Below are 12696 nucleotides of genomic sequence, written 5' to 3'. Positions count from 1 at the left end.
TAGCAGAGGAAGCTGACCCGGGTGGAACTAGCACCTGCTAGGATAGGCCACAGTCACCGCCTGCTCTCCACAGGCCCCAGGAGAAAGAGGAAGGGTTGTACTTCTGTGGGGTCTCGGGTGAGGCAGGTTCCAGGCGAGCGTGAGGAGCCCCTGGAGAACTAGGCAGAGCTGGGCTGACCCGGGGGACACCGGGACAGCTCAATCCGGGCAGTGGAACCACAGTACCAGGGAGGGCCACACTGGACTCTTGCAGGATGCCTGCGTGCGCGGGCCCAAGCTCAGGCCACTCGCTGTCAGTGACCATGTCCCCCTGCCCCCTAAGGCCCTCACCCTTCCCGAGTCACTCTAGTCACGAGTTGCCCACCCCCACCTCTGGCCCCACAGTCCAGCCCCAGGGTCCCCACAGACCCTCTGTTTCCAACAAGCTGGCTGCCTTGTCGCAGCTGGCAGGGGGCAGTGGGCTGGCCGTGGGCTGGTGGTTTCCAAACCCCTGGGGCTGAGGCCAGGGAGGATTCACCCCCAGTGAGGTTTCATCACTTCTCCTCCACCCAGAGGTTGTGCTTCTGACCCCTGGAGTTACACTTCTAGTTTCTTTCCTCAAGAGGAAAAGGAAGGAAGCAACAAAAGCGGAGACACCCAAACTCACAGCCTCCAGCCGACCAGGCCAATTCCCTGGGGAGGGCTCCCTGCACCACATGCACCGGGGCAGTGAGGTAGGTGAGGTCTGAGGGGCTGACCCCACTCTGCGGGCAGAGATCTGGGGGAGAAAAGGGGGCTCCATACCCCCAAGGGTCTTCCTCTGTCTCCTCTCAGAGACAGTGTTGGTCATTCTGAGGCTCTGCTTCCCCCATGAAGAGGCTAACTGGATTCTCTGTGAGGGGAGCTTCTTTCATTCAGTAAAGGGGAGATTTGTGCACAGTAAACTTGGCAGTGCTCAGGGCTTACTTCTGGCTCTGTGCTCAGGGATCCCCTCCTAAAGGTGCTTGAGGGGCGCTGTGTGGTGCCGAGTATTGAACCAGGGTCATCTGAGGGCAAAGCAAGTGCCTTAACCCCTGAATTGTTGCCTGGGTCCCTATACTCAGCTTTCTCAGGAGCCTTTTTGGGGTCCCTGAACCAGGGAGCTGGTTCCGAGGAATGAAAGCTGTTAGACCTGAGATGGATGTCCCTCTCTCCTGAACCGTAACATCACACCTCAGAGGAAGAGGGATCTGGATGGAGCCCGGGGTATTGAGGGAAGGGGGGTTTCATGCAGGTGCACCCCTCCCTCTCAGCCAGAAGCTCTTTTGTTGTCTGCTTCATCTAGAAAGCAAGAGGAGCAAAGGGTCCAGCTCTCAGAGGTTGAGGGGTCTGTGCCACTTAGGGGATGCCTGAGCCCCATTTGGATCCATCTGGGCCTGACTGACGTGGCTTTCATTTATGCCGGCCTCTCCCCACGCGGCCCCCTGACAGATGTCCTCCAGACACTTGCTAAGGTCAGGCCCTGCTTGCATGGGGCAGCTCAGACCAGCTCAGACTCTACCCTCTGGGGAAACTGGACAAGGAGCTCCAGGACTCTGACATGTGACCTGAGGACGGGTGGACCAATTGGACAGTTGGCCAGGTGCCCAAAGGAAGCTACCCATGGTGGGGGGTCCAGAAAGCAGGAAGCGGGGAAGCTACTCATGGAATAGTCTGGGTGGGACCCAGGACCCTGGAACAGAACAGTGTTTGTGCTGGATGAGTCTCAGTAGGGATGAGAGTGGAGCAGGAGTCGGACTGGGGATGTGGGTCAGGACTTGCTCACCTCTAGGGAATTTCTGGAGAAGGGGGAGAACAGAGCAAGCCTTGGGGGTGAAGGATGGGGCAGAAGGTTTGTGTTCTCGGACTGCAGAGCCCTCTGACTGGCGGAGGGTAGACTCAAGGACAGAGCTGCTGGGACATAATCTGCTGTCACGCCTGCCCTTGGTGACACCCCATCAGATCTCACCATCTGCTTTGCCACACTCTGATTCTGAGGTTGGTGGGAAGCTCAGGGCGGTCATTGGGAAAGGACTCCGTGCACTGCCAGGCCCTGAGGAATCAGCAGGCACGTGCCAGCAGAATAAATTCTCACCCCAGGTCTGTTCCTCTTCCTTTGTGGGAGACGCAACTGCTCTGCTAAACCAGCTCAGCTATGCCCCCATTACAATGAATGCTGGAAACCCCCGTCTCCTCGCCATACACACAGACAAGGACAGACAGACAGACATGTACCACCGAAAAGAAACACAGACTCCAGAGAGTATGCGTGGCATGGCGGGAGATACTGAGGCTGGAGCGAGTGCGCATGCGGGGCTCCATTTGGCTGGAAGTGGTTCGGGGTTCAGCCAAGGCGCATTGGGCCCTGCTGAGCTGGCCCGTCTGGGCTCTTTCCTTTTCAGGTTCTCCTTCCTGACCAGCCATGGAGAGGGAGAGGCCCCTCACGGTGCTGCGTGTGAGTCTGCACCACCCCACGCAGGATCTGGCCGCTGGCGCCCACATCCCGTTCAGGCTGCAGCATGATACCAGCCCCTTGCTGGTGGGGCGCGGACCGGACGCCCACCTGCGGCTGCCCCTCCCTCACCTCTCCCGCCTACACCTGTCGCTGGAGCCCTACAGAGAGAGGGGCAGCACGGAGCTGACTTTCTGCATCAAGACCTTGAGCCGAAAGGGCTGGGTGTGGGTCAACGGGCTGACCCTGAGGTTCCTGGAGCAGGTGCCCCTGAGCACCGTCAACAAGGTCATCTTCTGCAAAGTCCAGATGGTGATCTGCGTGGAGCAGGGCGTCTCCCTGGAGGCCTTCATCTGTTGCTTCCAGCTCAGCCCCTCGCCCCTCATTTACCAGCCCCAGGCCGTGGAGCTGGATGAATGGGAAAGCAGCCACCCGGAGCAGCCTCTCTCTGAATCAGACCAGCGGGTTCTGCCTGACCCTGACTCGCTGCCCTGCCCTCCCAGCCCGGACCTGGAGAAGGACCAGAAATACAGCTCCAGGGGGAGTCCCCAGAACGACCCAGAGCTCTGCCGTCTGGAGTCAGCCTTTGCTGAAACTGGAAATATTTGAATTACATTACGCTAAGGTTGAAAAGTCGGGGCGGCCTGCCCAACTAACAATGAACGAGTCTGCAAGCTCGTTCCAGCCTGAACCGGGAGGGAGGAAGCACCCTCAGCTGGCCCGTGCAGTAAGAGGGAACTTCATATATACTTTTAGGGGCCCTCAGGGGTTCTGGGCGACTCTCTCCTATTTCCCCAAATTGCCCCCTGCTTGTCTTGACTAGGAGTTACTTTATGTTACTAATTTTGCTTGCCACTTAAGAACTAGAGCTTGAGGTTGCCCCAGGAATGCTTGGACACATGTAACAATTACATTTGTGGTAGCTGGAGGTTACCTTCAGCTTTCAAATACCCACAGGCTCTGGGGGCTTAGGGGAGTCTGTGTTTAATAAACTGCGCGTATTTCATTAAGCTGGCATCCCCAATAGGATTCCCGGAGCCCCAGATGGGCTGCATGCACTCCAGGCTGTCTCGTGGAGGCGGGGGTGGGAGGCAGAGAAGGGGTGGGAGAGGAAATTGGAAAGGTGGGAGCACTCCTTGGTGGAGAGGTCTCCAGCAGAGCTTGGGGCTTCCCAGGGATGGATGGGGAGCTGTGACCTGCCTGCCTGAAAATTCATCATCACCATCATCCTCAGCTATCTGCCCATCCCCCACTCTCTGTCAATCTTATCCTCCCCCCAACCCATAGGAGTCACACCCAGGTACACAAGAGGGTGGGGATTTCATAGTGCAGAGATGGAAATTGGGGGCCTTGCACAAAGTAGGCAGGAGCCACCTCCCCAACCCCTCTCTGCATTTTTTAAATTTTTAATTGAATCACCGTGAGATAGTTACAAAGCTTTCATGATTGAGTTTCAGTCATATAATGATCGAACACCCATCCCTCCACCAGTGGACACTTTCCACCACCAATGTTCCCAGTATTCCTCCCACCATCCCTACCGCACCCCACTGCCTGCTTTTATGGCAGGCACTTTCCTTTTTATTCTCTCTACTTTGGGGTATAATGGTTTGCAATACAGATATCTCCTCTGTGCTATTTTTTAAAAATTATTTTTAATTGACTCACCATGAGGTACAGTTACAAAGATTTCATGTTTGAGTTTCAGTTATACAATAATCGAACCTCCACCAGTGTACATGTTCCACCACCAGTGTCCCCAATATCCCCTCTCATCCCAACCCTCCCCTTGTCTCTATGATAATGAGAGACAATTTCCCCCATACTCTCTCTCTACTTTTGGGCAATATGGTTCGCAATACAGACAATGAAAAGCCATCATGTTTGGTCCTTTATCTACTTTCAGCACACATCTCCTGTCCCGAATGATTCCTCCAACCATCATTTTCTTAGTGATCCCTTCTCTACTCCAGCTGCCTTCTCCCCCAGCTCATGAGGCAGGCTTCCAACTATGGAGCAATATTCCTGGCCCCTATGTCTACTGTCCTTGGGTGTCAGTCTCATATCAGGATATTTTATATTCGACAACTGAGTGCAGTCATTCTATGTCTATGTCTATGTCTATGTCTGTCTCTCTCCTTCTGATTCATTTGACTTAGCATGATACTCTCAATGATTCATAATCAAATTTCATAACTTCATTTTTTCCTAACAGCTGCATAGTGTTTCATTGTGTAGATGTACCAAAGTTTCTTTAACCATTCATCTGTTCCCGGGAACTCGGGTTGTTTCCAGATTCTGGCTATTGTGAACAGTGCTGCAATGAACATACAGATCTCTCTGCTATTTCTAAGTCAAAGCCTGTGCTGAGCAGAAGGTGAAGTCTTTGGGACAATCTTCCCAGAGCCTCAGGCTTCTAATTTTCTGAGTGTCAGTTCAAGCAGGCTGTCTCTGTGCCATCCTGGAGAACATGGAAAAAATGTTCCGCTGGGTGATGAAGGGGATTCAAACACCCAGGGGGTAGGGCCCCACTGGATGGAATCCTCCCGTGTAATCACCATGCCCAACAATGCTCTCAACACTCCAGCCTCTGTGGGAGAGCCCAGCACTTCGGGAAATCAGAATGGGCTCTGAGGAATGAAGCCTGACCCAGGGACCCCCGCAGAGGAGGAAGACCAAGAGAGGGAGGAGGGGCTGTCCAGTGCTGTGAATGGCTTCTGGGGCCCCCCAAAGCAGTCCCACCCCATTCTCCCCACAAACTCTCCCAAGCATCCATCTTGCCCTGGAGACTGAATGGAGCCCAGGGATGCAGCTGGGAGCAGGCTGGCAGATGCCTTGCCTCAAGGAGCTTCCATCAGACCCCAAGAGAAATGTACCAGGAGCAAACCTTTCAGCTGCTGAGTGGCGCTGCAGGACGCATTGCTCTTCTCTCTCCTCAAACTGTTCTCAGTGTTACCCTTAGGTGGTGGTCGTGGTGTTGTTCTTTTCTTCCTCTTCCTCCTTCTGTACCTCCTCCTCCTCCTCTCTTCATCACTACTATATTGTTGTTGTTATTATTGCAGCACCAGGAATCGACCCCAGGGCCACACACACGTGAGGTCTGAGCTCTACCACTGAATCACACCTCTGGCCTCTCCTTAGGGCCTGCTACAAGCTTCCTAGGAGCTCCTGGCTCTGCAGGCTGCTAGCTACATTGTCCCATGGAATCCTCCCAGGCCCTGTTAGACAGTGCTACCAGCCCCATTTTACAGATGAGGAAATTGAGGAGGAGAGGGGTGACTACCTTGCCCAAGGTCTTTCTGCTCAGTAACTGACGAATTTGGTGGGGAAGACTGAGTCTGTTTCTGTCTCCGTCTCTTCTCTGGGAAAGGGGTGAGATGATATTACAACCAGCTGGGGCTGTCCGGAGGGTCTTAGGAGGGGAGTACTCTGTGCAGTACATGCCACCCTGCCCTCTGCCAGGGAAGTTGCTAAGAGGTAGCTACTGGCATGTGGGGGTTCCCCTTACACAGGAATGTTGGGTAGGGACAAAGTACAAAGCTTGGCAGTCACTGGTCCCAGAATCCAAGGACTCGTCCATCCTTGGTGACTCCTGACTGAGAACTGTGTCTTAGCCAGGAGGCCCGAGCTCAGACAGCAGGCGTTTATCCTGCTCCTTTCTCCTGAGGGCCTTGTGTCCAGGGTGGTTGTGCAAGACCCCCTGTCACGGCTGGGATGCAGAAGCAGTTACATGGGGGTGGCAGTCTGTGAAGCCCAGAGACTGAGAACCGCCTCAATAGCTCCATACAGATTCCAGTGCTGGAGAGCCAGCACAGGAATTAAGCATTTGCCTTGAATGCGACTGATCCCAGCTCAATCCCCAGCACCCCGTGGCCCTGCCAGGAGTCATCCCTGAGCACAGAGCTAGGAGTAGTCCCTGAGCGTCACCAGGTATGACCCACAAACAGACAAACCAGATTCCACACCCAGCAAGGATGCCCCCGCAGGCCAACAGGCTCCCCACCTCAGTTCCACTAGTCTTCATTCGGGGGCACCAGGCCACAGATAGCCGAGACTGCAGGCTGGACACTGCACCGGAATATCAAGAGCTGAAGAGAGGAGACAGGCTGGTGATACCGGCGTCCCTAAGTACAGTTCCCTGGTCCCAGGCAGAGTCTGCTCCTTCTATGGGGCTGCAAGACAGTCAGGCTCCTGTGCCTGGGAGCCCAGGACTCCCTGTGACTCTGAGTCAGGGCCTGCAGCAGGCTGAAACCAGGGAGGTAAAGCTCTTCTCCACCTAGGGCCCATTTTTTCTTGAGCAGAAAACAGTCTAACATCATCAGGTTCCTGTCCCTTACCCATTCTATCACCCCACTCCACACATACACACCACAGTTGGGATGATCTGGTTGTCCTCAGGACCCAGGCCTGCACATTTGATGTCACTGTTTTGTCTACACAGCTAGAACAGCTTAGAGAGTTGCTTCCAACAAAATCCCACATGAAGGGCAACCCAGGTGGCTGAGGGGTGTGGGCACCCCATGCAAGCACACATGTGCATGCATGCATACGTGTATGTACATGCAGACACATATATGCATAAGCATGTGTGTGTGTGTGTGTGTGTGTGTGTGTGTGTGTGTGTGTGTGTATACACTGGCAGCTCCAGGCTGGGGCTCTGCTGTCAGAAGGCAGTCCTGGTCAGGATTCTTATTCTACTGCTTATCAGTTCTCACATCTTGGACAAGTGACTGAATCTTTCTGTGCCTCAGTTTCCTCTTCTCATGGAAAGTGGGAAGTACATTAGGTCTGAGAAAATGGAATGCGGCACTATGTAGAAAAAAAAATATCAAGCTAAGAGCCAGGTGGCACTGAGTGTGCTAAGGGTTAGCTTTCTTGGAGCATTTAGTGGGGTGAATGAAAAACATGTGAACACGTGGACTCCACTTAAATATGCATGTGCATACGTGTGCACACAGATATGTAGACTCACACGTCTGCTGGAAGAACGGCCTCAATTAAGTCCTGCCTGCTCCAGAGAACTATGGTTTTCTGAGTCAACATCTGGAAATGTAGAGAACATCCCCTGTGCCCCTTAAGGCATTTGTAATGCTCACATTCCTCCACTTTTCTGAGAACAGGAATCCTCTCAGCTCTGCTATGAGATGCTTTGAGAGGGGAAGTGCAAGAATGAACACCCCATAAGCGGCCAAGCGCGGAGCCCTAAGTCCCAGACATGTGCTGTGGGGACGAGATGGAACAGCAGGAGCCCATCAGCCATACCCTGGGGCTGGAGCCAGGGCCCCTGCTGAGCGAACACTGCTCTCTGGGAACCTGCACACTGCCCCCCGGCTTCCCGCCTGTCTCTCATGAGACTCCAGGCTACCTGACAAGGCTGCTGGAGTAGCCCACTGCTATGCTCCCAGGGCTATGATGGAGTTGGGCTGAGGATAACTATACAGACAGGAACACGGCCGGCCAGCTCACGGTCACCTTGACTGTGCTTGGGCATGCACCAAGCTTAAAGGGAATCTCAGGGATAAGAAACTTGGTGGACCCACCAGGCAAGAAGGATGCAAAGTTGTGGATAGACCATAGGTGGGGGTGGAAGTCTCTGCTGCAGCAATCAGGGGCTGGATTAAGTCTGTACCACACAGAGACTCCCCCACCCCCTCTTCTCTCTCCCTTTCTCTCTCTCTTGGTTTTAGGGTGAGGAGTTGATCTGACCCAGGGACTACTCCAGGCAGTACGCTCAGGAGTGACCCCTAGCAGTGTTCAGGGATGCTTTGTGATGCCAGGGGCTTAAACAGGGTTGGCAGTATGCAAGGTAAGCACCTTACCTACTCTATTATCTCTCCAGCCCTGTAGACCACAAATCTCTTCGAAACTACCTCTCCAAGTGAATGCACACCCCCCTCCCCCAAACACATAGTGGGAACATGCTAGCTTGGTGTACCTGCACCTTACCCACTACAGGACAAAGCTGTGTGTCTCTGAGAGAGACACAGAAGAATGAGTTTCTTTCTAGAGAGCGAAGTGGTTTCCCCATTGGAGATATCTTCATTGCAAAGAGTCAGAGGGATAAACATAGAATGATTGCACTCATTTGAAGGATCACAAATCACAAATCATCCTGTTAATCATTGATTGCCTCGAGCAGGCCCCAGTAACGTCTCTTTCATCCTAGCCCTGAGATTATATTCAAGGCTCTTTAGGAGAATGAGACCCATCATTGTTACTGGTATTTGGCATATTGGGTACGCCACGGGGAGTTTGCCAGAAGGATATTAAAACAAACATTTGAAGGATATTAAAACAAAATAGTATGTGAATAATACCCAGAGACAGTATAAGAATAGGTCCAGGAGGTCTGGTCCATGGTAGCAAGCTTGCCACAGAAGGGTAGGGGGAGGGCAGTTAGGACAGAGAAGGGGACACTACCACAATGAGAACTGGAAATGATTACCCTGGACAAGAACTGAGTGCTGAAAGGAGGTAAAAGGATATACATTATACCATTTCAGTAACAAAGCAAAGCAAAGCACAGTACCTGAAAGAAAGAGAGGGAGAGATAGAAAGAGAGAGAGAGAGAGAGAGAGAGAGAGAGAGAGAGAGAGAAGAAAAGTGTCTGCCATAGAGAGGCAGGATGAGAGACCAGGTGGTGGGGCAGGTGAGAGAAAAACTGGGAACTTTGGTGGCTAGAAATGTGCTCTGGCAAAGGGATAGGTGTTGGAACATTGTATGACCGAAACTCAATCATGAACAACTTTGTAACTGTATTGAATCTCAGTGATTCAATAAAAAACTGAAAAACAAATAAGAAAGGGGTTTTCAAGGGCTTGATTACATGAAGGAGTAGGAAGAGAAGGATTCAACAATGGACACATGTCCCCTCCAGCCGAGCAGCCAAGAACTGCTTCATAAATGCATATAGTGAGACCGTGTGTGTGTATGTGTGTGTGCGTGTGTGTGTGTGTGTGTGTGTGTGTGTGTGTCTGTGTGCCGGAGGGAGGGTTCTCCCTGTGACCTCATGGAGCAGTGTTCCAGCTGCATACCCATCCACAAAGCAACACCAGCAGAGAGATGAGACCCAAGCAAGTCACCCTCTGCAGCGCAGACAGTCCACAGCACCTCCGCAACCCTCTTCTGAGGTGGGACCTGTGAAATCTCACTGCATCTGCTGTACTGTGCATGCTCGCTTATCCAGCACTGCCCTGTCATGTCTGAGGCACTGCTGTCGTCATCAGGTTAGCTGAGTTAGCTGGCTCTGAAGAACCAGACCCCCAGCTTATCCTGGCTATAGCAACCCTGTGCAATGAGAACTACCCCCACACCAGACCTCGAGCCCTGGACACAGGCTTTGCCGTGAGGAGTAAACAAACCCAGCTCTTCCACTTTTCCAAGCAGATGCCAAGTTAATGAACTCTATTCTGCATTGCAGGGCTGGGATCTCCTTACCTTGAACGTGAACTCACAGATGGATTAAAGTGAAATAAAACCTACCATTTGAGTTACATTCTCAGCTGATTGGAAACATGCATTACCTCCCCATGACCGGGCCGTGAGAAGGGAAGTTATTATCTTTCTTTCGAGTTTGTAAACTCTTTATGACTGAGGCAGCTTTAATCCTGCTGGGGGGAAAAATGATCCAGGAATAAATTGCTCTCATTTACCTTTGTTTTCCAATCACACGCTCCAGTGGGAACAAAACATCCTAAGTGAGGGGATGTGGGGAGCCAGGTGATCCCCAACAGAAGAGTTTAATTATTTTCTTTTTTAGACACGTGAGTTGAAAGGGTTTTAAAGAGCTGTTTGGCCAGGACCTTTGTTCTGCAAAAATGTACACTCCTGTAACCAGGCCAGAGCTGTGTCCCCCACCCCTTCGCCTGCTCCAGGACAGAGCCCGGTCCCCTCCCCGCTTCCCGGCCCCCAGCTGCTCCTTCCAGGGGCACCAGCCTTCCCTCCCCGCAAGGGGTGCCTGCAGCCCAGGCCCTCAATTTCAGACACTTGGGAGGGACCAGGAGGGAGTCTGGGAAAGGGCGAATTTAAATCAAAACTGAATCACAGTCTGGGAAGCTAGGGGGAGAGACTGGGGGCCTGGGGTGCTGCCAGGGGCTTGCTTTCCTCCTCGGCAACTTCTCTGATCTGGTGTGACCTAACCCAGAGCCACAGAGCCGCATGCGCAGGGGCTGTGCAGAGCTGCCAGGACGCCCGCCAGGCTTCCAGCCAAGCCTGCTCACTGCTGGAAGGAGCCCCAGCTAAGATGTCTGCTGGCTTTTCTTTAAAGATGTGCAGGCAGGGGGTAGAAGGTGGGGGGGGGGGGGATGAGGAGTCTTCAGAATCAAGCTGAGCCAGGGGCCATGGGAGGGAGGGCTGAGCCAGGCAGGCAGCCAGGGAGGCTCAGTAATTGCTTCTCCGAGGAACCTGAATGCCGGATAGCCTGCTTCCACTCCTCCACAACTTGCTGAGCGTGAGCAAGGAACATGCACCCTCTGAGGTCATCTTGCTTTGGGGGGTGGGGTGGGGAAGTGGGGATTTATCTGTCAGGACCCAGTCAGGCATACAAAAGCGAGTGCAAGTATTTCAGCAATGCAGTTCAGGGAATTGGGTAAGCAGGGGCTGGGGTGGCTGAGAAGCCAGGCACGCGCCATATAATTCAGACATCAGCAAGAGTAGGAAGTCGCTGGAGGGGCTGCTGGGAGGGGCTGAGCAGAGCTGAGTGACCCCTGTCTGCAGAACCAGGGCCAGGGATGGTGGACGCTCCCTGTGGGAGCCTGAACCTCTGAGGTTTTAGGGGAGCTGGAGTCCAAGAGAAGCCAAACTGCAGAAGACCCCAGCCAGGGGAATGAGAGAGGGCAGGTAATCCTGCCTTCTCCCCTTTCCCACCCCTGGGGCTCCCATTGGCTACAGCCAGCCGGGAAAGTTGAGCCAAGAGAGGCAGCCTGCAGGGGTCCCCGCAGAGCAGAGTCGGAAGGGAAGAGTGTAAATGCTTCTAGGAGGAGGAGGGCTAGCTCAGGGAGATCGCCCCTTAGGAGCCCCTCAGTTCCTGCTTCTGACTCTGGTGGCCCTCCAGAAAGGGAAGGTGGAGGAGTTCACAGAGCAGAGGGCTCCGAAAGGCAAAGGACAAAGCAGTTAACCTCCTTCCTCATGGTCACCCCAAACTATGTGATCTTTGGTACTTGAAAGAAAGGAGAATGAATGAGGGAAGCACAGTGAAGTACAGAGAAGAGCTGGGCACGATGAGCCGACGGGGTCCACACAATCCTCCCTTTCTTCCCACCAAAGATCCCAGGCCACAAAGCTAGAGCCCACTGATCCACTGTCCACCATGTGCTGACCTCAGGAATTTCTTTCCTCTGCCAAGCTGCCATTTCTCAGTATAAAATTGGAGATACTGGGTTCCAAAGAGGTAGTACAATGAGTAGGGTGTTTGTCTTGCACATGGCCGACCCAGGTTTGATCCCTAGCACCCCATAGGGTCCCCTGAGACCCACAGGAGTGATTCCTAAATACAGAGCCAGGAGTAAGTCCAAGCACAACTGAGTGTACCCTCTCTCCTCCCCCAATAAAATGAAATAATATGGAGATACTGGGTCAGGCTCAGAGGTGGGGAGAGTAGATGGTGTCCAGCCCTGCCCCACCCCAGCACCACACCACCAGGGCGCCAGGCCTGAACACTGAACCATCAGGCTGCAGCGCTGGGCTGAGTTTTGCCAAGAGGAACTCCCAGATGCTCAAGCACTCCTGTGGACAAGTAAACAATAAGACAGGGACACTCTCAGAATCGCTGCCTTTGTGCAGAGTGAGCCCCAGTACCTTGAAAATGCTTCAGGCCACATGAAGGATGCAGGGTACCTGCCCCAACCTCCCTCCCTCCCTCTGGACACCTGGCTGACTTCTCTCACCAAGCACTCTCTAGCTCCAAGCTCCCCACCAGGGCTGGGACACTGACAAGAGATTTATCAGGCAGCCATATCCATGGGTGGAAAGAGTTTCTGCCTATGCCAGATATCATCAGTTTGGAGGCTGGAGGCTTCTCACCCTCAGGGCCCAGAGTACAGCAGACACTGTCTTGCAAAGGTGGGACAGGAAGCCCTTGGGGGGCAGGGTGGGGGCAGTTGAGTCCTCACTCAAGGGACTATTGACTGAATGATGAGCCTGGAGTTGGGGATGGTTTTGAGAACCTCAGACCACAGCAGAGCTGCTGCCGAAAAGGTGCATTGGAGTAAGGAGCAGGTCTGGGAGAGCAGAGGTGGAGGAGGGGCACC

General features: G+C 53.4%; 1 protein-coding gene across 1 annotated transcript; it reads left to right on the top strand.

Annotated features, from left to right (window-relative positions):
- The first annotated feature begins 2419 nt into the window (after nucleotides 1–2419).
- On the top strand, nucleotides 2420–3058 carry TIFAB (TIFA inhibitor). The gene has a single exon (XM_056124769.1). The coding sequence runs from the start codon at nucleotides 2420–2422 to the stop codon at nucleotides 3056–3058; it is 639 nt and encodes a 212-aa protein (XP_055980744.1).
- Nucleotides 3059–12696: the final 9638 nt, after the last annotated feature.

The sequence above is a fragment of the Sorex fumeus genome, unplaced genomic scaffold (assembly GCF_029834395.1).
Source record: "Sorex fumeus unplaced genomic scaffold, SorFum_2.1 ptg000051l, whole genome shotgun sequence".
Taxonomy (NCBI): domain Eukaryota; kingdom Metazoa; phylum Chordata; class Mammalia; order Eulipotyphla; family Soricidae; genus Sorex; species Sorex fumeus.
Note: the sequence above shows the minus strand (reverse complement) of the source record. Positions and strands in the feature narration are given on the sequence as shown.

Coding starts and splice junctions, on each gene's coding strand:
- TIFAB (XM_056124769.1), top strand. CDS start 2,420: ATGGAGAGGGAGAGGCCCCTCACGGTGCTGCGTGTGAGTCTGCACCAC.